At 38.0% G+C, this 25,458-nt stretch overlaps 2 protein-coding genes across 2 annotated transcripts; one reads left to right on the forward strand and one right to left on the reverse strand.

Moving 5' to 3' along the window:
• Positions 1-200: 200 nt before the first annotated feature.
• LOC106159742 (uncharacterized) lies at positions 201-6,715 on the reverse strand. The gene is made up of 8 exons (XM_013536140.2): positions 6,336-6,715; positions 4,903-5,025; positions 3,564-3,644; positions 3,029-3,179; positions 2,458-2,654; positions 1,828-1,965; positions 929-988; positions 201-367 (listed from the first exon to the last, which is right to left on the reverse strand). The coding sequence occupies exons 1-8, from the start codon at positions 6,412-6,414 to the stop codon at positions 201-203; spliced, it is 996 nt and encodes a 331-aa protein (XP_013391594.2). The 5' UTR covers positions 6,415-6,715.
• A 9,553-nt stretch (positions 6,716-16,268) lies between these two features.
• LOC106159741 (uncharacterized) lies at positions 16,269-18,745 on the forward strand. Its single transcript, XM_013536139.2, has 2 exons — positions 16,269-16,610; positions 17,175-18,745. Exons 1-2 carry the CDS (start codon positions 16,277-16,279, stop codon positions 18,743-18,745), a joined length of 1,905 nt encoding a protein of 634 aa, XP_013391593.2. The 5' UTR covers positions 16,269-16,276.
• The last annotated feature ends 6,713 nt before the right edge of the window (positions 18,746-25,458 follow it).

Genomic DNA, 25,458 nt, shown 5'->3' on the forward strand with positions numbered 1-25,458 from the left:
GCTATCTGGTGATAACTGAACCAGATTTCACTCTGGTGCCCCCGCTTTACTTTTTCTTACATGTGTAAAGTGCAAAAATAGCATTTTATACATATCACTTGCCATTAACATTTTGGAAGACGGCTTAACCCTATATATTATTATTATTTTCTCATTTATTACTTGTGCAATGGTAGGTTTCTACTAACAGCAACATTCGCTCACAATAAAGCTCCAACGCACAGCAGCCTACCTCCGCTTCCAGTGGTGTGATCATACGACGGTCCAGTGTTATAAGAGGAAGTTCTACCGCGATATCTCCTCCAATCAAAAGAGTCAGAAGAATCCTGGGTAAAGCCGCACAGGCCCTGCTCAAATGTGCACGTGTCTATAAAATAGAACGGATAAGAAAATGGCGAGGCTCCGTTGACTAAAGCAAAGCTAACAATCTTTTTCCTTAACACGCTAATTACTTAATATGCGCACTTTTCATTTTTAAATGTAGTTTTCAGTCTGTATTTCTAATTGTATTTATGTTTTGTTTCCCTTGTTAAAAATCCTATACACGTTGTTCAACTTCGAATTTAAATCTTTATCTTAAATAAGAAGTAATCATTAGTAACGAAAACGATATAGTGACTTAATGATAACAATTATAAATATAATAATAGATATTTTCAGCTTTTGCTAAATAATAACCAACTATTATCCAACCACCAAGCTAATGCACGTTTTTGCTCAATACAACGAACGTGTTAGTAGCTCTTGGGATGCCATCTTTATTAAAATGTACAGGTAGCACATTATTTTACGTAAAGTAAACAATAATGACATCATGTCATTTTTTACCCTGTATTTAACTCTACAGATTACGTGTTTGAAATCATCAAAGATCACAAAGTTTACCACAAGGTTTTTAAAAGCAAAATTAACATTCTGTGCCACTTACCATTGTCCCAGCTGGAAACATTACCATGTGGCCCGTAACCAGCGGTGGTGTAATAGTATCCTTATTAAGAATAAAATGATATAGTTTTAGACCTACTGAGAAGCATATACTTGGCAAACTTCAGAACCGACAGATGTAATCGAACCGATTTTTAGGAAAATAATACACTCAAAATTAATTTCAACGTAAGTTCACACCAGTTCTAATAATTCATTTTGCATTACATATGGAATTATGTCCACTTTCATAACATGAAAGTTGTTTATCGATAAATGGTACTGTCAGCTATAGAAAAGCAATATCTCTAATTTTCGAAAAAGTCCATTATTTTTGCAAGAGTGTTTTGGTATATTAGTATCATTACTTCTTAAAGTATTTCTTTGAAACGAGAGAGATGTTTATTTTATAAAATTATTATGCCAGGTGTCATAAATCTATTGATTTTCACATTAACTAATGTGTACATGTATAAACATTTTCAAGTAACGAACATGGAACAAATTCCTAAGTAAACATGCACATTTACGTGTATGTCTACCTAGTCGACGTGTGCAACTGAAGGTCAACTTCTGTCCAACAGATTGACGACATATAATACACTCTCGTACGTAAACAATAACGAGTTGCTTGAATAATATCTTCTCTAAGTCGGATCTGTACACATGGCTGTTATAGTACTTTTCTGTGCATTGACAACTAAGGCATTGATGTATAACACAGATATTTAACCAAAGATTATCTTTAGGACCCTCCATTCTCGAGGAAATGCCTTGTACAAACTATTCCCCTAACGTCATAAAAAATCGCCACAGATAGCAATGTAAAGAAATCAGGTGAGACATACAGTATATTGAAACCAGACCACCCTCAAGTATTGAGGTAATAGAGATCATACATACCTCCGTTTGTGTACTGGCAGTTCCAGCCACTGACGTAAGCAGGACAGGAGCATCGGTACCTTCCGTACCCGGTGTCGTAGCATGTGCCGCCATTCCTACACGGACTGCTCCAGCAGCCATTGTAGTACCCCATGGTGGCTAAAGATGGATACAGTACCGTTGTTAATACACGCACTTGGAAACGATATTGGAAATATACCGGACATTTTGTAGACATTGTGTTCTTGAAAAAAAGTAATTTATGCAGGTAAATAGGGACGTCTTAAATTTTGTAATTTAGATCGGAAACGAAAATTAATGCATATTTTGAAATTTATTTTGATTTATTTTTTACAACTGATGGTAAATCATGGAACAATATGTCGGTATATCATTGTTTTTGAGATTTAAAAAGAATGTTTTGTAGTGAATTAAGTCAACATTACAATATCCACAGTTCACTCAACAATGAGCGAACGTACTTTTGTACACCTGTATAAGGGATTCTGTCCTAAATTACTATTTTTATTATCAATTATATTTCACGTAGTTATCTCTGTTTTTAACTCAACTTTATTTCATTGTTTCAGATCATTGAGAAAAAATGAATAACTTCATTAACAAGAAAAATGCCCTGCATTAACAACTTACTGGCTTCGAGAGGCCCGGATGTCCCATTGCAAGACACGCTGACGTCCTCCCCGTGACCGCAGTTGTTGACCCCCCAACCCAGATGTTTACACATTGCTAGGTTTTTCTCGTCACCACGGCAACTGACGTCATCAAGCCATATAGGGCCGTATCCACGGCCGTACCGTGCACCATGGTAGGCTGTTGCATTATTTGTGCTGTGAGAAGTAAGAAACAGATGTCAATTTAGTGTTGTATCATGCATGTTTTTATTTATTTTATTGAATGAAAAGCTACATATTTTAAATTCATATAATCAATTCAAGCCGTACGTGCTGGTTTCGAGGCATTTCTATTACACTCATCGTGATGATCTTCATATATTTCACATAAATCTTAGATTTGCTTACAAGTCACCAACAAAATTATAAAAATCTTCTAAGTATGAATAGGCATACTTATTATACATGTATATTGCATATCTGACAGCAATACATACGTCGAAGCTAAGCTCTAAAATAATAAGATACTGTATGTTCTGAAACAGTCACCGAATCAATTAAAAACAAAAAAGAAATCGTGGTTCACTTACTCATGTCCAAGCATCTTACAGACAACACGTGCACTTCTGTAGTCAAAGGAGTCGTCACAGACTGTCCCCCACTGGCCGCAGTAAAACACCTCCAGGCGACCCTCCAGTGGATGAGGACCGGCAACAAGACGCACCGGAACATTGGTGGTATCTGAAAACAGGGAATCAAAATGTAAGTTGGATACCGTGCGCTGTTGGCATCAGTTGGATGAATTTCATCTGCAAACTATTAAAAATTCACTCTCCCTGCCCCAAGGTATGCTCAATTTAGCGAGGAAATGATTGTGAAATGCTGACCATGTATTGTAACCAGATGGATTTCATTTTTTTTTGCAGTTTAACATAAAATGTACGTTTTTTTACCTCATTTATTAAAGAAGTTTACTGATGGTAAGAGAGAAGGGAGAAAGAGAGAGAGAAAGTAAAATAGTGTGTTTGAAAGAGGGAGTTCGAGAGAGAGAGGGGGGATGCGTACGGATGATAGTGTGTTTGAGAGAGAGAGAGAGAGAGAGAGAGATAGGTTTTCGAATTTTACCTGGGTTTGGTTTTGAACAAAGCGGTGATCCTGTTGTTTGATAATTTGGATACCCAGTCGTACGTCCAATATTAACAGGCCCTAAACCAACGAAATTCGTATTTATTCGATTATTTTATCCACATTTCGATTTATGAACACACAGAAGGCAATACATAATTAAATAGGTTCCTATGACAGTTACAGTATTCATATTTTAAAGTCATCAAGTTATTGGTCACTTAAGAGTAAATTATTAGAACGATGAAATTGCACTAGAAGTGTAGGTCCCAAAATAACCTTTAACAATCTTATTAAGATTAACTTAAAGTTTTGAGCTACGAGAATTGAGGTATGAAGACAAGTTATAACTGAGATTCAAACCTCACATAACATATATCACGTGATGTCACCACCCTCGTAGTACCGTCCGCTAGAGGTCTCTGGAGTTGGTATCAAATTGAACAGAAGTCTTACCGGTATATTCAATTTAGTTACAAAGTACAGAGGCCACCGTCAGAGGGTCTCTCCAAGGCTAGTTGTTACCATATCCGTTTAGTTTTCGTTTTTACTCTTTTGTTGAATCAGTTTCACTACAGACTGGTATAAGTAAAGTGGAGGAGAAAACACCTTTTGCACCTTATAAAAATTCCAATTGCGCCATAGGTGACATTCCAAGGTCATCGCCCATCCCAAACCTGTCACTAACAGACGTGATACATTATCAGCGACATGTCTCCTATCAGAACTGCAATGTCTGCGTGTGATAACACAGTTTTTATTACCCTACTTAGGCGTACATACAGGACTCACAGAGCCACACGGGTTAGCCGTACACTGTATGACCTGAACTGAGATCTTACTTGTAGTACATATCACATTGAAATTGTTCTTTAAAAAAGGGAAAATGTATGTGATTTGGTGGAAGCTAGTTAAGTGGACAAGGCTAGTCAGACCCTTAAAAAAAGCATTTTGGTTTTACATTTACATGTTTAAATGTCATTAACGCTACCAGGATACCCTGTCTGCGATTGTAGAAGCAAGAAAGTGGCAAAAATGAAATATTTTGCGTTGTTTGATGTCATAAGCCGACTGTGAAAATGACGGTCACCAGTGCAGCATTCGACCATTCTCACAAAGCCCTAGGGACTTATTACTAAAGTGACGCGTTTTCTTTGGCTGGCGAAGTTTCTATTAACACAGAGTAACAAAGAGAACAGCGCATTGACTGTTGACTTCACATCGTCTGCGGAGTATGTCGACGTAACGAAACGCTGCAATTGCTATCTGTTTGTCTGTCTGTCTGTCAGTTAGTCTGTCATTGGAACGAAAAACTTTGGTTCAAAACTACTTTACGTACTGTAATAATATTCGCACTTCTGCCCCGTGTAGTATCTCGGACAAATACAGTAGTAGTATGGGTAGAATTCACTGTTTCTGCATGTCCCTCCACTCCTGCAGGGCTGTTGAGTCTCGCAGAAAGCTAGAACAAAAATATTCTGTGATGCAGAAGTCTGTAGCTACATGTAGTCTTCAGACTCAACTTGGACTGCTAAATTCCAAAACAAGCAAAATATATTTTCAAATTTTAACAAGATGGAATCATTAATTGTTGCAAGCCTCTTCTGTGCTGGCTGTTACAGTAAATAACTTCCCTACTTAATTAAAAAGTAGCAATTGCATTTGACTTAACGGATGGTATTCACGGCATAATAAAGTGATTATCGGACCTTACTTTCCAATAAAACTGAACCTGAGTACATTATCGTTCTGTGTATTTGTAGGGGGACCGGTTTGACAAATCTTGTTAAGACTGCATTTTTTTCTTAATTTTACGCTGATTGTTACCACTGATGAAAAACGCAAGTTAGTTGGAAGTAGGAGTAACACGCATGAAACATTGCGCCTGCTTCATGAAAAAAATTAATCGTAAGTAATGATTCTTGGTTAGAGCCAACTTTATTTATTTTCTACATCATTTTGGTTTTATTGTACAGTATATCCGTTATTTTATGCAAATATTTTAATATGTAAATTTTATTCCATTTCAATTTATGTACAAATTTAACCGTTTGGCTGCCTTGTACTATTATTATTATTATTATTATTATTATTATTATTATACAAATCCACTTTCAGAAGTTGTTGAACGGCAGTCTCCTTAACTGCGGTGAAAGTGCCAGAATATATAGTTTTTTTTTAGCAAAAGACGAAAGGCACTAACGCAAATATTCATATTAAAATGTGGCTGATGGACATTCATTTTATGATAGAAGCAACTGGAATGTTGTACAAAAAATAAACAGGTAAAAGAAAAATATTCTGGTTTGGAGCAATAATTTTAGCGGGGACCACCAAACAACAAACGCAAGATATGGGAAACGCCTTTTGATACATTTTTCAGTAATATATATCTGACATGTAAATTGAACGACCTCCCAAATCTCCTTTTTATATCACACCGAGGAAGAAATATGTTAAATCAATAATTAAAAGAGGAAAACAAATATATTTAAACTGTTTAATTTGCTATCATTAAATAATGTCAAACAATTCAATAATCTGGGTAAGTATTGAACATGTGCTTCTAAATACCTGTATTTTATGGTGTTATATTCCGAGCAGTAGCATAGTGCCGCTGCCATCATTCAAAGTATGACCAATTAAAATCACGAAACTTAGCTAGATTGATTTAAATGCTGTTTCTTGCATTTTCAGCTTCGGGACGTTTAAAAAAATAATTGTATATTTAACAAATAAATAAATAAGTGGAGGGTTGTTCTTGCCACTTACTGGTGGGTATTTTCTCTGTGGTCACACCCCGGCATGTCGCCACCATGACCAGGAACACAAGTAGGTGAAGGAGACCCATCTTCCTCGACTGCTGTGGTATTAAAGAGCTTCTGCGCCGAGTTCCTTCCTAATGTGTGCCGAGCGCGCGGCGTTAGTTACCTGATAACCTCCATAGAGCAAACAGTTTGAGATGTCCTACAATTTTGTTTGATGATCGTGTGAAAGCGGTCTATTCCCAGCCCCTATCGGACTAACTTTGGATCGATCTATCTCCAATGGAATTCTCGCTAAATTGCAATCAACTTAAACGGCTTAGATGTCTGCCACGCCTCCTGAAGCTGCTAGGGGTGATTAGTTATCGTTTAGCAGCTTCAGTAGCTGTGCCAGACATCTAAGCTACTTAAGCCGAAAGCAATTTAACGAGAAACCCCATGAAGATGTATCGATCCTATTAGATCGATCTAGGCATGGGAACCCAGGTTATGCCAAAGTGAAGACGATTCGTGTCTCTATTAATGGTGCACTGTTCAAGTATTTTTTTGAAAACATGAAATGTATATAGGAAGGAACAATCCATGTTAAAATGAATAATTCAAATTTACGAATGCAGTTTTTGTTGTTTGTGGTTAACCAGATTAACATGTGATGCACGGCGCTTTCCTAAATATAGATAAACAAACTGTCAATTTTTTCAGTAGGTCTAAGTTTCCAATTTGAAATCACGGGCGTAATCGAAAGTGTTATGGGTAATAGGCAACGAATTAATGCACATATACTGGGACTTCTTCCTTGTTGACAACTAAATGTCAGTTCTCATGTCAAGTTGTTTGGTTTTTCAAACGGGTATCTATTTGTTTTGATAAACGTGCAGTGCAGAACAAACATAGACGACACACGATCGATATAGCAGACCAAACCGACACGGAGTATTAAACAGTTTTAAATCATTTGAGTTCTCTCTCGGCAAAGACCTCAAACACATTTAACACGTAAAGATGCTGGAGCAGATATGTGTTCTGCGGGCAGGAAATGCCAAAACTACTCGTAGCTCTCCCGACAGGCAACAACATCTATCAAAACGAGGGTCATCTCCCCCATTAATGGTCCATGACTGTACTGGATACAGTTTGGTCCTCTTCTAGAAATAAAATGAAACCTAAATTGGTTTAGGTAGAATGACGTAACTGAAATAAAAACATGTTCATTCATAGCCCTAGGGGGTATTGAATTAGACCTTTCCGGGTTGACCCTTCATCAAAGTGACCACAGAGCCGTAAACCCATGGCTGACCAATGAACGACCACTTTACAAATGGTTTTGTAACCGATGCAAGCACAATATCCGATAACTGTCATTTTCTATAGAGATAGATTACTTATTTACAGATGAAAATAAATTGAAATATGAGATGCATTTTACTATACTAATATGCGACAGTGTATGTAGAGCTGAGTGTAGGGTCTATATATCGTACACACGCATTGATACAATAACAAATAAGTTTTATTTGTCATGCTATTAATGTGTGTGCACTTTAAAAGAGAGAGAGAGAGAGAGGCGTGTGTCATAGAGTGAACACAACACTATCGTGGCAGCAGAGGAAGACGGGTAGGCGGGAGATCAGTGTACACGTGTATAGTAGCGGTGCCAGTTTGTCACAGCTGTCACATTCAATATTCTGAATGATAAAGTTGTAAGTGGTGATATCATTATGTGTTACAAAATACAAAATAGATCATTCGACCTTAAGCCTCGGTCACAACTGGCCGCACGGGCTCTTACGGCCTGTTTGCGTCCAAATTTTGAGCAGAATCTCACGTGCAACGCAAGTCCCTCTTGCGAATTTTGGAGTCAGCAAACAGCCCGTATGCACGTACGGAGGATGTTGTACAAGGCCAGAAGATTGTACGAATAATCTGCGAACAGCGAGGCCGCAAACATAAAGCCTAGGTCCCAACCGAACGTACGGGCTGCTACGTGTGGTCTACGGCCAAAAAAATGGGGAAAACGTGGGAGTTCGTGCGTGAGGAGCACGTCCATCGTGCGACTTTTGGAGGACGCAAACAGCACCTAGTAACTTTTCGACATGATCAACAGCCGCTACGTGCGATCTAGCTACGTCCTTGCTGGACGCAAGGAACCAAAAACCCGTGCGTCCAAAACGTAGTTGGGACCTAGGCTTTACTTGCTTCACTCGCAAGGAGTTCGCAAGTGGGACGTGCGTGGTCTAAGACGCACGTCGCAAACAATGAAGGAGCAAGCGCCCTTTGCGTGTGGATTACAGCGCACGCCCTCACAAATAACGATCAAAGTCGAAAGCACCACGGAGGTGCGTCGCAGGAGCGTCACCCCTACTCCAGGAGTATAAAAGGTGTAATCATGCCGCACGCTCGTGTCTCGACAGTACTACGTTTGTGCAACCTGTACAACAAATTCCAAAAATCTCGAATTTTGCTTAATTCAATTTCTAACATGCCCCCAAAAGGCAAGAAAAATCCTTACAGAGCAGTTAAGAGGGGAGAAAGAAGAAGAAAGAAGGGAAGAACAGTAGGCAAAACCGTTGCACGCTGTTAGTACGTCATTACAAGCGTGTGAGGCAAGTGTGAAACAAAAGGGAGCTACTTTCGCCGTGCGTTGCTTTCTCTTCAATAGTGGTGAGCGCCTGCCACGTACGCAGGTAGCAAGACAAACACGAGAAATAAGTACAATTTACATTGCACCTTGCAATTAGCGTCCCTAGTTGGATCGTCCCTGGTTGGATCGATCTAATCTCTGGGAATGGGGTCTTAGATCGATCCATCTAGATCGACCTAACTTCCTGCGGGTTCACGCTAAATTGCTGTCAGCCGAGCGCGCACGGAAGTTATGGGTAACCCCTTGCAGCTGTTAATAGGTGGGGCAGACGCTTAAGCCGGTGTCAAGCAACACAGAGTCCTACCATTCTAGGGTCCGGCGGACCCGGTGTTTTAAAACTGAGAGTCCGGCGGACTCCCTGTCTCGAAATAACGGGTCCCGGACTCTATGTTCTGAAATGTAGAGTCCCCCTAGACACTCAATTTCAGTAGGGAAATTCCTAGGACCCTACGTTTTAATACTGAAAGTCCGCAATAATGAAATCTCACACTTAAAACATGCAATTTAAAAATAACATTGAACATGATGTTGACTGATACAGAGGGAAGAATTATAAGGATTAAAGGTAAAATAAACATTACTAACCTCTGTTAAAGTGTAACACGTAGTATAAATGTGCATTATTCTCATTTCATAAACTTTAATTTGCAGTTTTATCTTTTGTATGCAATTGAGAAAGAACATCACTAAAGAAATATAAATTTATTCAGAATATATAAGTGCCTTTGGTGAACTTCCTGATTTTACAAAAAAGTTTATTTTATTAATCAGTATAGTTGTTGTCTTTTCTCCTCAATTTCATTTTCTCTTTGTCGTGCATTTCTTGTAACAAGGCAATTTCTTATCTTCGCTTTCTACTACTTTCCTCCTTCTCCCTCTCTTCCTTCCCACTCTCTACTCCAACTATCTTTCTTACAACTCTGTAACATAAGCAGCCGCTTACAAGCTAAAACAGAAAGATAAATATGTACCTTAAATGTACATGTAAGTTGCGCTTTTATTAAACAGTCTTGAAGTTAAGCGGGTATAATAAATGTATAAAACTTACTTTATAATGGTTTGCGGCGCTTCTCCTGATTGCTCTTTTCTGATTGTTGGATGTTCGTCTTCTGTACCTGCCATATTGTAAATAAAGTCGCACTGCTTGAAAATCCCTGCTGACAGAGTAAGACATCGCGAAGAGCTAGACATTTTATACCCTGAGAAACATGGAATACATTCCTTTTGGATTGATTCCTTTTTCATTTAGGGTATGCAACTTAAATTAGAACTTTATATAATTTGTTAAATAAAATTAAGAGTACTTTTTCAATTACGCCCCATAAGCATGTATATTTGATAACTAATTAATTTCGTCAGTTTCAAGAAAATACATATTTTGCACAATTTGGCATTGATGCACTGTATAACGCTAGCTGTCACACATTTATGAGTGGTAGTCATTGTAGACTAAGTCACGCGTATAGTCTAAAGAAAAGAAACGTTTTGCACAGCTTAGCATCGATTCATTGTGTACCACTAGCTTACACACATTTGCGAGTGGTATTCAAATAAGTCACGCGTATATTCAGTCCAAAGCATCACAATGAAATGGGATGTGTGGGATATATTTTAAGTAAGTCCAATTAAAAAAAAGGTATGAAATGTAATCAAAAGTGTGTATATATCACATTTTATTGTGAAATGAAACACAATAAATGGACAGTAAGTTGAATATTTAACTATAGATTTAAAAAAAAAAGAGTGAAAATTGAGGCGTTATAAAGTCAACTCTAGAGTTGGACTAGAACCAACATATATTGTTAAATTACTGCAAACTTCCCTGTCATTGGATACCACAGTAGGCTCACCACCTGTGTCGCTGTCCACTACACCACCAGGACGTTGTGCAAACCACCGCCTTTTTGTTATATTATATTTACTTGCATCAAGGGCTTTGCTTTATTATAATTCTATTATACCCAGATTGTCAATATAAAGCGCTTTTACTAAATATCTACATTAGGACCCTAGCTTTTAGACCCAGTTATTCTGTATGACGAGCGGACTCTGTGTTTCGTGATAGCTGTCATGAAACGTAGGGTCCGGTTAAATGCTGGGTCCGGGGGACCCTGTATATTATATCCAATTACCATGATACAGAGTCCGGGACCCGTTATTTCAGAAACCAGGGGTCCGTACGACGCCTGGTTTCTGAAATAACGAGTCCCGGACTTTCTGTCATGAGGGACCTTCTGGTACATGACACCGGCTAAGCTGACAGTAATCTAGTGAGACTCCCCACAGGGATAGATCGATCTAAAATATGTTGGAATGGGGTCTAAATCTGCGGGAATGCAGTCAATATACCCTTCACTAACAGACATTTGCGAAGGATTTTTTTTTAAAAGCTAAACGCGGAGCTAAAATATTCTGGATAGCAGCTATTGCCATCGCTATGTTTTATGCCTATTATATACTTCATACGTGCACGTGTTTCAGTATTTCTAACCAGTTTATCCGAAGACTTATCTTGTATACACGTCACCGTATCAACACAGTAGCCCAGGTCCATACAGTACTAGAGTAGTGTAACTGTTCTAGTTCAAACAATGGTATCACCACGTCCAGTCTGGGAGACAGGACAACATATCTATACAGAGTTCCTGGCCCCTACTTGGTGATATAAAACATGTTCACATGTGACACATACAACTGAAGAACTATCTGATAACCTTATCATCAGTGTATGTCAGTTATGTATATATCAGGCACATGACTACGTAACCTGACGCCATTATTAAAAACTGCAGGGTCCAGGAAAGAGGTTGGGAGGCGACACCAGTCCGTTCCTTTCAAGATATCTGCTGTCTGTGGAACTGGAAAGAACACTTGCTCTCCTTGTAGTAAGTACATGTACCGTGCTGATATTGCTAAGTGGACAGTTTCTTGCTTGTAAAAAATGTAGAGGTATATATATATATATATATATATATATATATATATATATATATATATATATATATTTTTTTTTGTACTAGGAGATTTCTATTTGTGTGTGTGGAGGTGTGTGGGGGGGGGGGAGGTCTGATCACAGTCCAGGGGAAATAAATTAACCAAATCACAAGTCGTTGTAGATAAAACTTCATGCATATTTTATTGAAAATGCGAGTTTGGAGAGTTGAAAATCACGAATAACTTAGCATAATGACTTCGCTTACGAAGGACGAGGGAAAAAAGTCATTTATGAGTCACATTTACACATGTATGAGTCACATTTATGAGTCACGGGAATGGGGTGCTTCGCAGATCACGCTAAATACATGTAATTTTAACATTTTAACATCTCTGAAAATAAATTGTGGTCTTCCCCATAACGAAGATACCTAATGGGATCCTTTAGTTGCAGTAGCTTAGTAACAGTAACTGGTCAAAATAACAATTCAATAGCGGGACAGGTGTCTGAAGTAAGCCTACAGGTCTAATCAATGTGCAGAATATTCGGGGCTACGTGACACCTATCACGTCCATGCCCATGTCCCAGTACCTCCCCTTGTTAAAAGGACAGCATTTTGGGTCAAATTATATCCCCTATCAGTCAGCTGACGAGCACATGACTTGAGAACATAACGCTATTTTGTCGATTACTTGCAACCCCTTGCTAAGTTCCAAAAGTGACTTTGGCCCATGGGCGTGCTCTTTCAATTAATTTTGGTTCCTTAAATTGGCATCTGGTGACAATGGCAAATGGTGCTACTTACCCCTCCCCCCTCCTGCACCATGCACTTTATTCCTAGTGCGCCTAGCACCGGCTTGATTGAGAAAAGTAAGAGGCTGTAGCTTTATGCATGAAACCGAAAGCTTGGAAGTACTGAGTTTTAAAATGGGAGTTTCTAAAGAATATAACCATGAAAAGTCCTATGAGCCATTTTACTACCAACCAATAAAATAGTCTCTGCAAAGTAAAAAAAATGATTTCAATAAAGAAATGATTTTGCTGAGCTGGTGTTTCTTAAACCAAAGCCATGATTGGGATGCCTTGATACAAAACTTGCGATTGCTCAGAAGATTGCTACAGATTCAAATATATTTAACAATGTCTGTTTCATTACATACGGCGTTGGAAATGTCACTGTTTCTAAAAAATAACTATTCACTTAGAGCCGTTTTATTACCCTCTAACAGGGCCGCAGATGAATAATGGCGACTTTTTCCAACGCGAGAATTATCAAGAGACGTCTGTGGATATCTAGTGAAAACGTCTATGTTTGGTCCAGATAGAGCGTGCTGTTTGACCCAGTTCTAACGTCAGATATTTCATTTTTCATTTAAATTTTTCATGTCGCACTATAGAAAATATGTCAAGCCTTGTGCAACAGGCGAACACAAATGAAAATAACGGGATTATAAACAATACATTTATTGTGTAAATAATAATATTTGTTTTCGAACACAAGACGAACCGATGGAGGCTACAACTCTGCCTCTGTAAGCAGCCATCGTGTCCGCATTCGACACAGTGTTCATGCCATAATGTTAGAACTCTAGATAAAGTATATTGTTTGAATTCTATCCCCAATTACCAATTAACATTCACACCTGAATTGTTCAGTATAGCACATCCGTCCAAAAGCATAAATGTTTCATTTCCTGCTTAAAGGTAAGACAATAAGCCATAAACCCCTCAAAAGGTACATGAAATCAAAATTTTTTTTTTTTAATATACAGAAAGATATGACCGGGCAAATGATTTAATCCCCCCCCCCCGTGTACCTGTAACAGCACGATAGGCGCACATGCTGCATTCAGTTGAATGGGTCCAAAGTTCACACCTGCAGATGAGGCTTAATTGATGAATGTGAATGATTCCCTAAAATATATGGTAATTAATGTTCTCGTAAAAACTGAGTGTCACTGAGTGTCACACCCTGAGTGTCACTGCCTTGTCAACTAGCATGATGGCTGAAGTGAACTGAGGCCACACCCTGAGTGTCACTGCCTTGTCAACTAGGTTGATGGCTGAAGTAAACTGAGGCCACAACCTGAGTGTCACTGCCTTGTCAACTAGAATAATGGCTGAAGTGAACCGAGGCCACACTCTGAGTGTCACTGACTTGTCAACTAGCTTGATGGCTGAAGTGAACTGAGGTCAAACCCTGAGTGTCACTGCCTTGTTAACTAGCTTGATGACTGAAGTGAACTGAGGTCACACCCTGAGTGTCACTGCCTTGTCAACTAGCTTGATGACTGAAGTGAACCGGGACCACACCCTGAGTGTCACTGCCTTGTTAACTAGCTTGATGACTGAAGTGAACTGAGGTCACACCCTGAGTGTCACTGCCTTGTCAACTAGCTTGATGACTGTTGTGAAATGGGGCCACACCCTGAGTGTCACTGCCTTGTCAACTAGCTTGATGACTGAAGTGAACTGGGGGCCACACCCTGAGTGTCACTGCCTTGTCAACTAGCTTGATGGCTGAAGTGAACTGGGGGCCACACCCTGAGTGTCACTGCCTTGTCAACTAGCTTGATGACTGAAGTGAACTGGGGGCCACACCCTGAGTGTCACTGCCTTGTCAACTAGCTTGATGGCTGAAGTGAACTGGGGGCCACACCCTGAGTGTCACTGCCTTGTCAACTAGCTTGATGGCTGAAGTGAACTGGGGGCCACACCCTGAGTGTCACTGCCTTGTCAACTAGCTTGATGGCTGAAGTGAACTGGGGCCACACCCTGAGTGTCACTGCCTTGTCAACTAACATGATGACTGAAGTGAACCGGTGCCACACCCTGAGTATCACTGCCTTGTATACTAGCTTGGTGTTTAAAATGTACTTGGGTTGGTTTTACAATAGAAGGTTTACCACTCATTTGGCTTAACACACATAAAATTTGGTCCACCTCAGTTTAATATAACTCCGCAATAGTCAAATTAAATGCCAGTAGAGTACGTGCGTCTTGGTCTGAAACATCAGTTATATTATGTCGTGCATTGAAACTGTTGTAATGCTTTATTCATTAAGACGGCTTCCGGTTAGTCTTGAACCATCGTTTTTCCATTCTTTTGTCCCAAAGTCTGAAAAATCTAGACCAGTTTTTGGACTGAAGTTCTTTCATATTCATAATCTTTCTTGCTTATTTTGTGGAAATTTTTTCACGAGAGATTGAAGCAAATATATGAAGGGTGAAATCGCTTGTCCTATCACAGTGCTGAATTGTAGACTTGGTGATATCAGAAATGTACACACTTCAACTCCACTACTGTTGGCAGGAGGTGACGTCAGGTCAAACAGATTTCTCGTTTAGTAACAAACACACGAATAGTATAGGGGAAAAGGCTGAATCGTTGATTTTATTTTAGCGCTCCTTGTCTACTTCTAAAAGAAAGAAAACATACTAGATGTAATTGCTTTTCAGTTTTGTTTCATTATTAAAAATAGCATGCACAGACTGGCAAACAGGGTTTGCACTTGATGTTTTCAACACGTATTATTAGTACTTTTTATCAGAAAACGTCATTAATAAAAGTGAGGCAATTTAGTTCACCGGATTATTTTTCGAATGGGTTGACATTTTCGCTCACATTTGACTCCGGTATCCATCTTGCATTCGGCATTGCTGTAGATTATTTTGGATTCCACATGCTTTGGGGTTCACTCGTATTTAACCCATTCTTTCATATTTGTATGTGGACATTTTAAGGAAACACATCACGTTCCTATTTATCATTGGGTTATTTTACATTTCAAATGTGTTCACATACTCGGGCATGTACGGGAAGATATATAGTCAACGGTTGCTGAAAAAACTTATATAAACGTGAGCATTATCCCTTCATTTTAAGCAAACATATTTTTATTTGTATTTTGTTTGCTCCATAAACAGAGATCCACGATATACAGAGATTCACGAAATGTATTACAAACAGTACTTTTATATACATGTAATGCAAAGGCCTATAGGTACCCGCACGAAAATGCAGTAGTATCGAAGTAGCAAGGAAGCATTAACGCAGTAGTGGTGTGGAGCATATTTGCAGTAGAATGCAGTATAGCCTACTGCAATTCTACTTCAAAAATTACATAGGGTTGTACTGAGGAGGAGCATTAATGCAGTAGATTAGCAGCATGATAGAAGCAGGTTTCAAATATGCTAATTAGCTCCCACATCGAAGCAGATTTGAAGCATATTTGCAGTATGATTGCAGTAGTCTACTGCGCTGGAGTATCTACTTCGTTTTCGTGCGGGTATACCTATATATTCGTCTTTCTTTTTGTTTGTTTGTTTATCTGTATATGTATAACGTCTGTAGGGGTACAACGTGTATGATATGCAAGTGTTCATTATGTATTTCAGAGTCATCATGAATGAAGATCAAAAGCAGAAGATCAGACAGCAGTATGTCTACCTGGTCAACAACCTGACAGACCCGAGGAGTACAGGACTTGCTGCACACCTGTACCAAGATGGCGTCATTGAGCTGCGAGATCGTCAGATTGTGGAGAAGGAAAAAGCAACAGAAGACGCCATAAAACATCTGCTTGATGCCGTGATGAACTCTTCACATCAGGGCGCGTTCGACTGTTTCCTCAAACTTTTAGAAGAATATGGACAAGACTACCTGGCCAATGTTTTAAGACAAAGTACCAGTTCTGAGGGAACAGGTAATATATATAGCCTAATAATGATTGTATTGCAATGGTAAGGTTCTTATTAGTGATGTATTAACATCCGTATTATTAAATATGGAATATTTTAACCGTCCATAATTTATATGCATAATGTAGATACGGTCATAGATCGCTGAGGGCTTAAATAAACTTTCCATTCCAAGCTTTTACGGAATGAAGTTTACGTGAAGTGATGTTATGGATTGTTATATTATGTAATTAGTAATAATTTGAGTAATGTTATAGGGATTCCACAGCTCTATGTAAATTGAGTGGTGAAGCATTTCCCATTCTTGGCAGTAAAATATCACCTTTTTTATTTCAGAGAAAACAGTCAAGGGTGATATTTTACTGCCAGGAAGTGCAAATGTTTCACAACTCATTTTACATGCATTTATTCATTGTGTTTCATCTAGCATACAGAAGTGTATTACAGCATCAAGACATTGAGAAATGCTCTCATGTTTCTTTTATAGCACATTGATTTATGTATTTTGTACATTACTAACGTATAGCATTAGTTAGCCTCAGCTAAGTCATTGTGTATTTAAAATCCAGGCTTATGTGACGTGTGTCCAAAAGACAAGAAACACCCTGCCACCTCCCTGTGTTTGGACTGTAACGAGCTCATGTGTTCTTCGTGTGCTGACTATCATAGGAGGACAAGCATCTCGAAGGAGCACAGACTCAATGAATTAACAGCAGCCCTCACAGACAAATGTAAGGTACATCCATCCCTTTATCTTAAATCCTATTGTCCCCAATGTGACGTCCTGATCTGTGAGCGATGTATGGTGGACACACACAAAGGACACACAGACGCTTGGAAAGACGCTATAACAACGGCCGAGGACTTGAAATGTAAAGTGAACGGGATTATCGACGAAATCAAAGATATAACTCTCAACAAACCTTCGATAGAAAAAGAAGAACAGAAACGACTAACCGACTTGGACGAGCAAAGACAGCGCGCTAAACAAGCTATTGAGACACGAGTAGACGAGGTTTGCAAACTAGCAAAGGTCTGTGCTGAAAAAGCCAAAGAAGAAGTGGACAAAGCATATTTTAGTTTAAAACTTCAGCTGCAAATAACCAATAAAATTGATTCCCTCGAAAAACAACTGAAAGCCTATGAAAATATGGTGAATGACGCTTCCGTCTCTAGTGTAGTTAAAAATCACGCGGAATGGGAGGCTTCACTAAAGGAAATGTTGGAGACGCATTCCCCCACCTCTCCCGTGCCGGTGCTAAGATTTCAAACCATCACTTGGGCAGAAACAGCCATACAGCAGGCAATGGGTGCGGTGGTTATAGGAGAGATCACGCCGACATTGATCACACAACACCAACTGCAGTGTTCCAAGGATCCAAAGGAGTTCCCCATAACTGTGGACAGTATGCCTGGTGGGGACGTCGTGGTGGGGACGGGGTGTAAAGCTGATAAAACCAAGCGTCGTATTATCATCTGTTCCTCCACATGGGACATCAAGAAGGAGATCAAGGTTACGGGGCTGAGAGGACTGACAGTACTACGTGATGGTACAATAGCAGTCACTGTATATGACGGTAGTACACAGGAAGTGAGGATATACACTAAAGACGGTGGTGTGAAATCATCGTTCAAGTGCAGCACACCCAGTCGTATTACAGTGAACCACGAAGGTTACCTGGTCGTGATGGATTCTAGAGCAAGCACATGTGGTAACGTAATGGTATATCATACTGACGGTACACAGGTCAGGGTATTCTCTGACATCTCATCGAAACCAGTACAATATTTCAAGTACATAACAACCACACCCAGTGGTGACGTCATAGTATCAGATCCCAATGACCGCTGTATACGTGTCTACACACCTGAGGGTCAGCTACGGTACACGTACGGTGGGGAGGGCGTCATGAAGTATTCACAGGGTGTCTGTGTGGATGAAGATGGAACCATATTTATATCCGACCTCCATGCTGACAACATGTATATCCACCAGGTGTCTCCTGCTGGCCAGTTCATGCGATATGTGCTGACAGACAAGGATGGACTGTGGGGACCCAAGGACGTGTGTATCAACAAGGAAGGGCACCTTGTGGCAGCTCAACAAGACGGATGGATCAAGGCTTACAAGTATAAATAACAATCTGTTATTTACTCCTGGTGTGTCATCAAATGTGACGCATAGCCTTCAATATGAAGAGTAACGCGTGTTATAGATAATAATTACATACCTAGTCTGCCTATAATCAAACCCGTGAATGAATATCACTTATTGAACTTGAATATAAAATATGTATATTTTTGTTGATATAAAACTGTGAGACCATATCCCAGTTCTTTCACTTCTAGGAACTGTAAATGTTTGTCTAACTTCACGCAAATTAAGTTTGATTCTAGGGTTTCAGAAGATATGTGAGTCAAAACAAAGTCTATAAGTCAAGGAGAATCGTAAAAAAAAAGATTACTCCTGACAGTGACAGATTGTAGATGTTTTTAAATAGGTGTCCTTTATTTAGGAAGACTGAATATTTAAGCCTTTTAAACTATAACGTTTAGAATTGACCACGTCCAAATCTTATCCTTTAAATCCTCTCTCGTCTGAGTGTGGATGCAGTGGTGCGGTCTGTTACTGATAAGGGTAACGATACAAAATATTGATTTTGTGCATTCAGGTAAATAATTAAAGCATCGCTTATTTAGGAATTCATACTTTTCGGACTAAAGATTAGCATCATCCAGCCTCTGACTTGTTAAATTTTTTATGTCATCTATCGTCACCACGATCGTATCAGCGGTGTGGTTATCACAGTGGAAGTCTGAAATTGACTTTTTGAAATGATTACATCATAGCTATATTTTGATGTGTAATCAAGTTTGTTTTTCTTTATCAATAAAACTGATACCCCAACTTTATCAGAGTAGTTTTTTTCTTTATTTTAGATAAATGCCCATGCTGTTTTAAGACAGATGGAATACATTTGTATAATTGAATCTCACAAACAAATTAACAAATAAATGAATAAGAGTTAAATAGATCTAGAACGAGAGATAGGGTCACGCGTGACAGGGCTCACACAGCATAAATAGATGAATAAAAAAGTCCACATTGTTTTTGTAGTTAAATTATTTTTTTTCTGGATCGGTTGTTTGATGCCCAGTTTAATGTACTGAGAAACTAGTTGAAAAATTTTACACAAGATAAAGTCAACATGCTGGCTACCGCGTCGTAGGTTATAGGCCTAATTCAAAGCGATGTTTTTTTTTCACTCTGGTTGCATCATTTGTATCAAACTGCATGAATGCAAAAAGTTATTATTTGGACAGGCGGTGTTTTAAAAAAATGGCAGTTCCCACACGTCTTGTGCAAGTGAACTGATCATAACTGTGGGGTTTGAATTTAAAGGGATAATACATGTAACTCTTCGTATGAGAATAACCCATAGAAATATAATATATTCTGTTTACCACAAAAACGGCAGTTAAAGCTATTATTCTGATATCTGAGCTTGTCTTTAGACCACATGACCTCCTTTGATGGCTATATTCTGTTATAATCTCTTAAGAGATTTTAACAGAAAACCAAACTTTTTAGAAAAAGAAAAGGGACTAACTTTGAATGTAAAATTGGATTCATTAACCATTGGTAAGTATGGGAAAAATTGTTGTTTACTCCAGGAAAATTCATTTTTTGGCTGAAACGAAGAGTTATTATCCCTTTAAAATCGTGTAATGCTGAAGGCCAGGCTTAGGAGAATGTGGTAGCGAAGCTAGTTTCACAGTTAACACATTCAGTATTCCGCCGAACCCGTGCGGTGATAATGGTACAAATGGTGCTATTGTTACGTGTAAAGTAAATATCGCCAGGATCAGTAAATATCCCTGATGTGATAAATTATTCACACATGTCAACAAATAATTTCGCTATAATAGTGCATGATCGTATTATTAGCACTGTTACAATTATGGTAAATGTAAATGTAGTATTTTAATTTTCCAACTGGGGGTACAGCATATGAATGTATGTTTTTAGGAAAAAGGGACAATTTCCTATAGGATCCTATAGGAAATCTTATAGGATCCTATAGGAAATCTTATAGGAACCTATAGAAATATAATAGTGCATGATCGTATTATTAGCACTGGTACAATTATGGTAAATGTAAATGTAGTATTTTAATTTTCAAACTGGGGGTACAACATATGAATGTATGTTTTTAGGAAAAAGGGACAATTTCCTATAGGATCCTATAGGAAATCTTATAGGATCCTATAGGAAATCTTATAGGAACCTATAGAAATTCATATTAACTGCTTTGAATATTTTTATAGCTTTTTATATATTGTTGGATCTTTGGCAAAATTGGTAATAGGCACTGGTCCCTCAAAACAAAAGAGAATATCATGTTTACATTCTTTATTCAATATGTATAAATGTATGTACATATTCCACAGTATGGTATGCAACCAGCTTACTAGAGAATTGTTTTATAGATTTTTTGCAAATTTAACGGTGCTGCTACTGCTTTTGAATTATAGGTTCTATAAGTTATCACAAGTATCCAATATGTCTTGTCAAGCTGTGGCGTCACTGTCTTTTTCTTGTGTGAGTTCGAACTCCTTCCAGAATGAGTGGCTAAAACCTCCCTTGGCCAGACCGTGTCCATTGTCAGCATACTGCTTTAGTCACTTAATAATTGAAGAATTTCAGACAAAAGTCTTTTGCACATTGTTCAACTTTACTGTGATAAGTCTTTTGCACATTGTTCAACTTTACTGTGATGGCCTTCTTAACCTCTGAATTGTGTTGAACCATTTGCGGATGTATTCTGAAAGATAGACATTGTGAATTTCAATTAATTGTACATGTCTACAAAAATGCAAAATGATGAAGGAAAAATTTTCTAATGAGATCAATAATAATCATTGCACCAATTCTATTTTGAGCAATTCATAGCCTTTATTAGTTAACTGAATTTTTTTCAAAGACAAGGTATTAAAGCTGGATAATTTGTAAAAAAATATATAAAGAACATGAACATATTTCATAGGACCAAGTCCACAGGAACAATCAGAAATGAATTTTAAAATGCAGACATTTGCAGTGGAGAAAACTCTACTCTGGTTAAATATGCAATTGGGCCATTACAGAGCTGCCAGGGCCAAAAATGTCCCAAAAACTATAAGAAAACTTATTTCCGAGGGTAAACAGTAATTCCCTATTCTCACCAGTCTTTGCTTGACCTAAATCATCAGTCCAAACCAAAAAAAAAGCAATCCCCAAGTTAAAATTTAAAACTTTTGTGTACGCAAAATGGTCAGATTTTCACAATGCACATTTCATTTCCATTATGTATAGGTTAGCAAAAAATATTTTTAAACAAACTATGGTGTTTCATCATCATCATCATCATTGCTCTTCGTCCCGCGTGGGACATAAGGCCACTATGGTGTTTACCTCACATTAAGGGTTGAAAAGAAATTAAAGGGAAAGAAAACTTGGCAAATAAACGATCCTGAAGAACGTGTGAGGTAATGAAATTTGCCCTGACAGCCCCTCTAACATGTTCATTGTATGTTATTTATTAGCATGGGTCTTCCTCAGTTATATATCATGATGGTCCCTTGGAGGCAGTTGTGGATAACATTAAATAGATAATTTTTAATAAATCACAAACCAAAAGTTAAATGAAATGTCATTTTTTTTAGATTCAACTGCATTTAAAGAAATATGAACAATTGATCACAGTTTTATAAGAAATAAAAAGACTAAACAATGATTGCTTTATGTATCCTTGTTTCTTCATTATAAATTATAACTTGTTTAATGTAATATATATATATATATATATATATATATATATATATATATATATATATATATATATATATATATATACAGACTTGACATTTAATATGGAATATTTTTTTCCAAGTAATTTTTTATCGTTTTTTTCCTATTTTGCTGACTGATAAATAAAAATAAGGATTAAAATCGTGTTTTAATAACTTTAAATTATCGCTTTGATGTCATTGGGACATCAATTCATTAATGGAATTCGCCAGAGAAGCAAACAAAAACACATTGCCTATTCTATGCCATACGACTTCCATTAAAAGAGATATTTTGGATCTCCATATTTTCCAAATTATCTTCTGTAAAAGAGTTATACGCTCCATAAAAGACCCTCATGTCAATTGCTAGTCACAAGAATGGTCGCTGTTACGCCTGGCCTCTTCTGGCTGTTGCCAGCTCTCTCGGGCGGCAAGGCATTCCTTGGGGTAGGTTTTTAGAGTTCAATCGGGAATAATATTCTAGGCATCGGTCTAAAATTGTCCAATTTGGTCCAGTTTTGTTGTAGGACATGTAGGCAGTTGATTCGGCGAGTAATGGCCTACCGAAATATTGTCTATGTGGTTCAAATGTGGCGATTTTGATGACCAGGGTAGCTTCTCATTCCCTTGGTTCTGTAAGTTATCTGCTATTAAAAGTGCTCTGTGTGAACCGGCAACCTCACCGTGCAACCTAAAATCGTTCCTAAGGTGTCCCCTATCAAATGATAGTCAAGTGGTTCCGAGATTATCCCTTAATTTGATCTGGTTCAGGTTTTCGTCGATGACTACCATTGGTGTTTTGGCACCAATGTGGTATCCACTCCAAATACTGACGCTGTCAATCACCCTTGTCACTTTAGACCCGGCATATGCTTCGTCGTAGGTCTCTTCTGGACAACTGTAAACTCTGTTTTGACTAATTGGGCGGTACAGGTGAAATCTGACCTCAATAAAGAAAGTCACGCAGTTTCAGTGTTCTACCCAGAAACGGCCATGGCCCCCAATTCATTAGAGAAACAGACGACGATGTTTTGCTGTTTACAGTGGGTGCCTCGGAGGTCGTTTGGTGTTCTTACCTGCTAAAACCAGTTTGGTGTTCGCTAAGGGCTTTGAAAAACGCATTTTGGTGGCAATTTACCCCTCGTTCTGAACGGACTAAGTGTTTTTTGTTTAGTTGCAGCAGCGTATCCCGAAAGACAGTGGGTCCTGTACCCTGTAGGTAAGATTTTGATACATTGGGGGTGACCTCTGTGTAGGTGCATCAGTCTGGGCATTACTCTTTAAAACTGTGGGGACCGTTCCGTTTGGCGCTATGATCTGTCTGGTAATGTCTGTCTTTTTCGCGCCATTCTGCCATAGATTAACAAATTTGTAATGCACTACTTGACTCATCTTACGCACTGCAAAACTGACCGCTTGCATGCAAAATTTCAAATTCTTCTATGCAGTGGTTGCCGACATATAGGTACTTTTTTGACAGAACCAAGCTTTGCCTAAGCCAAGCTTTGACCAGCCTAAAGGAACACTACCCAACTAAATCACTACATATTACATAATATAGCAGCGCAACAGACATGAAAGTCAGTTAATTGGTAGCGACACACCTGACTACACACTTCTCCATTCACAAATCTTATATGAGATCGGAGTTTTTTGAAAAAAGAACGCATTTTTACCTAGACATACCTTCGAAACTGAAATATTCCATATTAAATGTCAAGTCTGTATATATATATATATATATATGATGTTTACAAGGTACACTACAAATTAGATCAATTAATTATCTTATTTTCAATTTGATGAGATGTCCAAATGATCCAATGCATTACTGTAATACATACCTTCCTTAATCCGATTTTTCTACACTTAATTTTCATTTTCTACACTTAATTTTCATACTATGCTTCCACTATGCTCCTGAATTTAAACTGTCTTGATAGCTGTATACTCATTTTCTGCTTGTCTCATATAAACAAAGACTTAGACAGGATACCACACATCTGATAACACCTAATAGGCGGTTACTGGAGTAGTGACCTAATAATAGGTGCCAGGCTAACAAAAGAAATTCACAGTTGTTGAATCTGTGGTTATGGCTGGTGGAGTAGGGCATTCTCTAGCTAACATCAGTTGACTGTTAAACCTTACAAGTGACTGAGCATGGTTTATAATAAAATGTATCTTTATAAACATATTAAATTGTCCTCGTTTCCCATTCTTATGAGGGACAGTACTATACCCATAATGTTCACTTATGCTTTTACATTATATTTTATATATTAGGCAGGATTGCACTTTTACTTTTTAAAACAGCCAAGGTCAAGTAAAATCCGATTAGATAAGGTTGAAGTTCAATATAATAGAAGAAATATGAAGAAAGTGAATATGATCACACAAAAAGTAAAAATACATTATATACTGATATTAAGACCAGTTTCATTATTTTTCATTCAACCCGGCTTTATAAAAAATCACAATATGAATTAGCATAGGATTTCCTATAGGTTCCTATAGAAATTCCTATAAGATTTCCTATAGGATCCTCCAGGAATTTTTGTAATGGTCTGAAAATATATTAAAAATGAAAATTATATACTGATATTTAAACCAGATTCATTATTTTTCATATAACCCGTCCTTATAAAAATTCCCTATATGAATTAGCGTAGGAGTTCCTATAGGTTCCTATAGAAATTCCTATTAGATTTCCTATAGGATCCTATAGGAATTTTTGTAATGGTATGAACATAAATAAAAAATAAAAATTATATACTAATATTTAGACTAGATTCATTATTTTTATTCAACCCGCCCTTATAAAAATTCCTTATATGAATTATCATAGGGTTTCCTATAGGTTCCAATAGCGCCAGTATAATGTAAAGTGCATTCGATTGTAACGAGTAAACACAGCTGTATAGTACGTAATTGCCTCTAGCAGTGACACTTGGTCATCTGCCTGATTTGCATGTAAATAAACGCTGAGTGCCTTGTCGGCACTTGAGGTATATGATTTGG

This window comes from Lingula anatina, chromosome 5 (assembly GCF_051362555.1).
Source record: "Lingula anatina isolate TDL-2025a chromosome 5, LinAna3.0, whole genome shotgun sequence".
NCBI lineage: Eukaryota > Metazoa > Brachiopoda > Lingulata > Lingulida > Lingulidae > Lingula > Lingula anatina.

Bases quoted from the DNA above. Each gene is read 5' to 3' on its own strand.
- LOC106159742 (XM_013536140.2), bottom strand. From the start codon at position 6,414: ATGGGTCTCCTTCACCTACTTGTGTTCCTGGTCATGGTGGCGACATGC. The intron at 3,645-4,902 runs GTACGTAAAGTA...TCGTTGGTTTAG, and splicing joins GAAGTGCGAATATTATTACA to GGCCTGTTAATATTGGACGT. The intron at 989-1,827 runs GTATGTATGATC...ATTCTTAATAAG, and splicing joins CTGCCAGTACACAAACGGAG to GATACTATTACACCACCGCT.
- LOC106159741 (XM_013536139.2), top strand. From the start codon at position 16,277: ATGCAAGTGTTCATTATGTATTTCAGAGTCATCATGAATGAAGATCAA. The intron at 16,611-17,174 runs GTAATATATATA...TTTAAAATCCAG, and splicing joins TACCAGTTCTGAGGGAACAG to GCTTATGTGACGTGTGTCCA.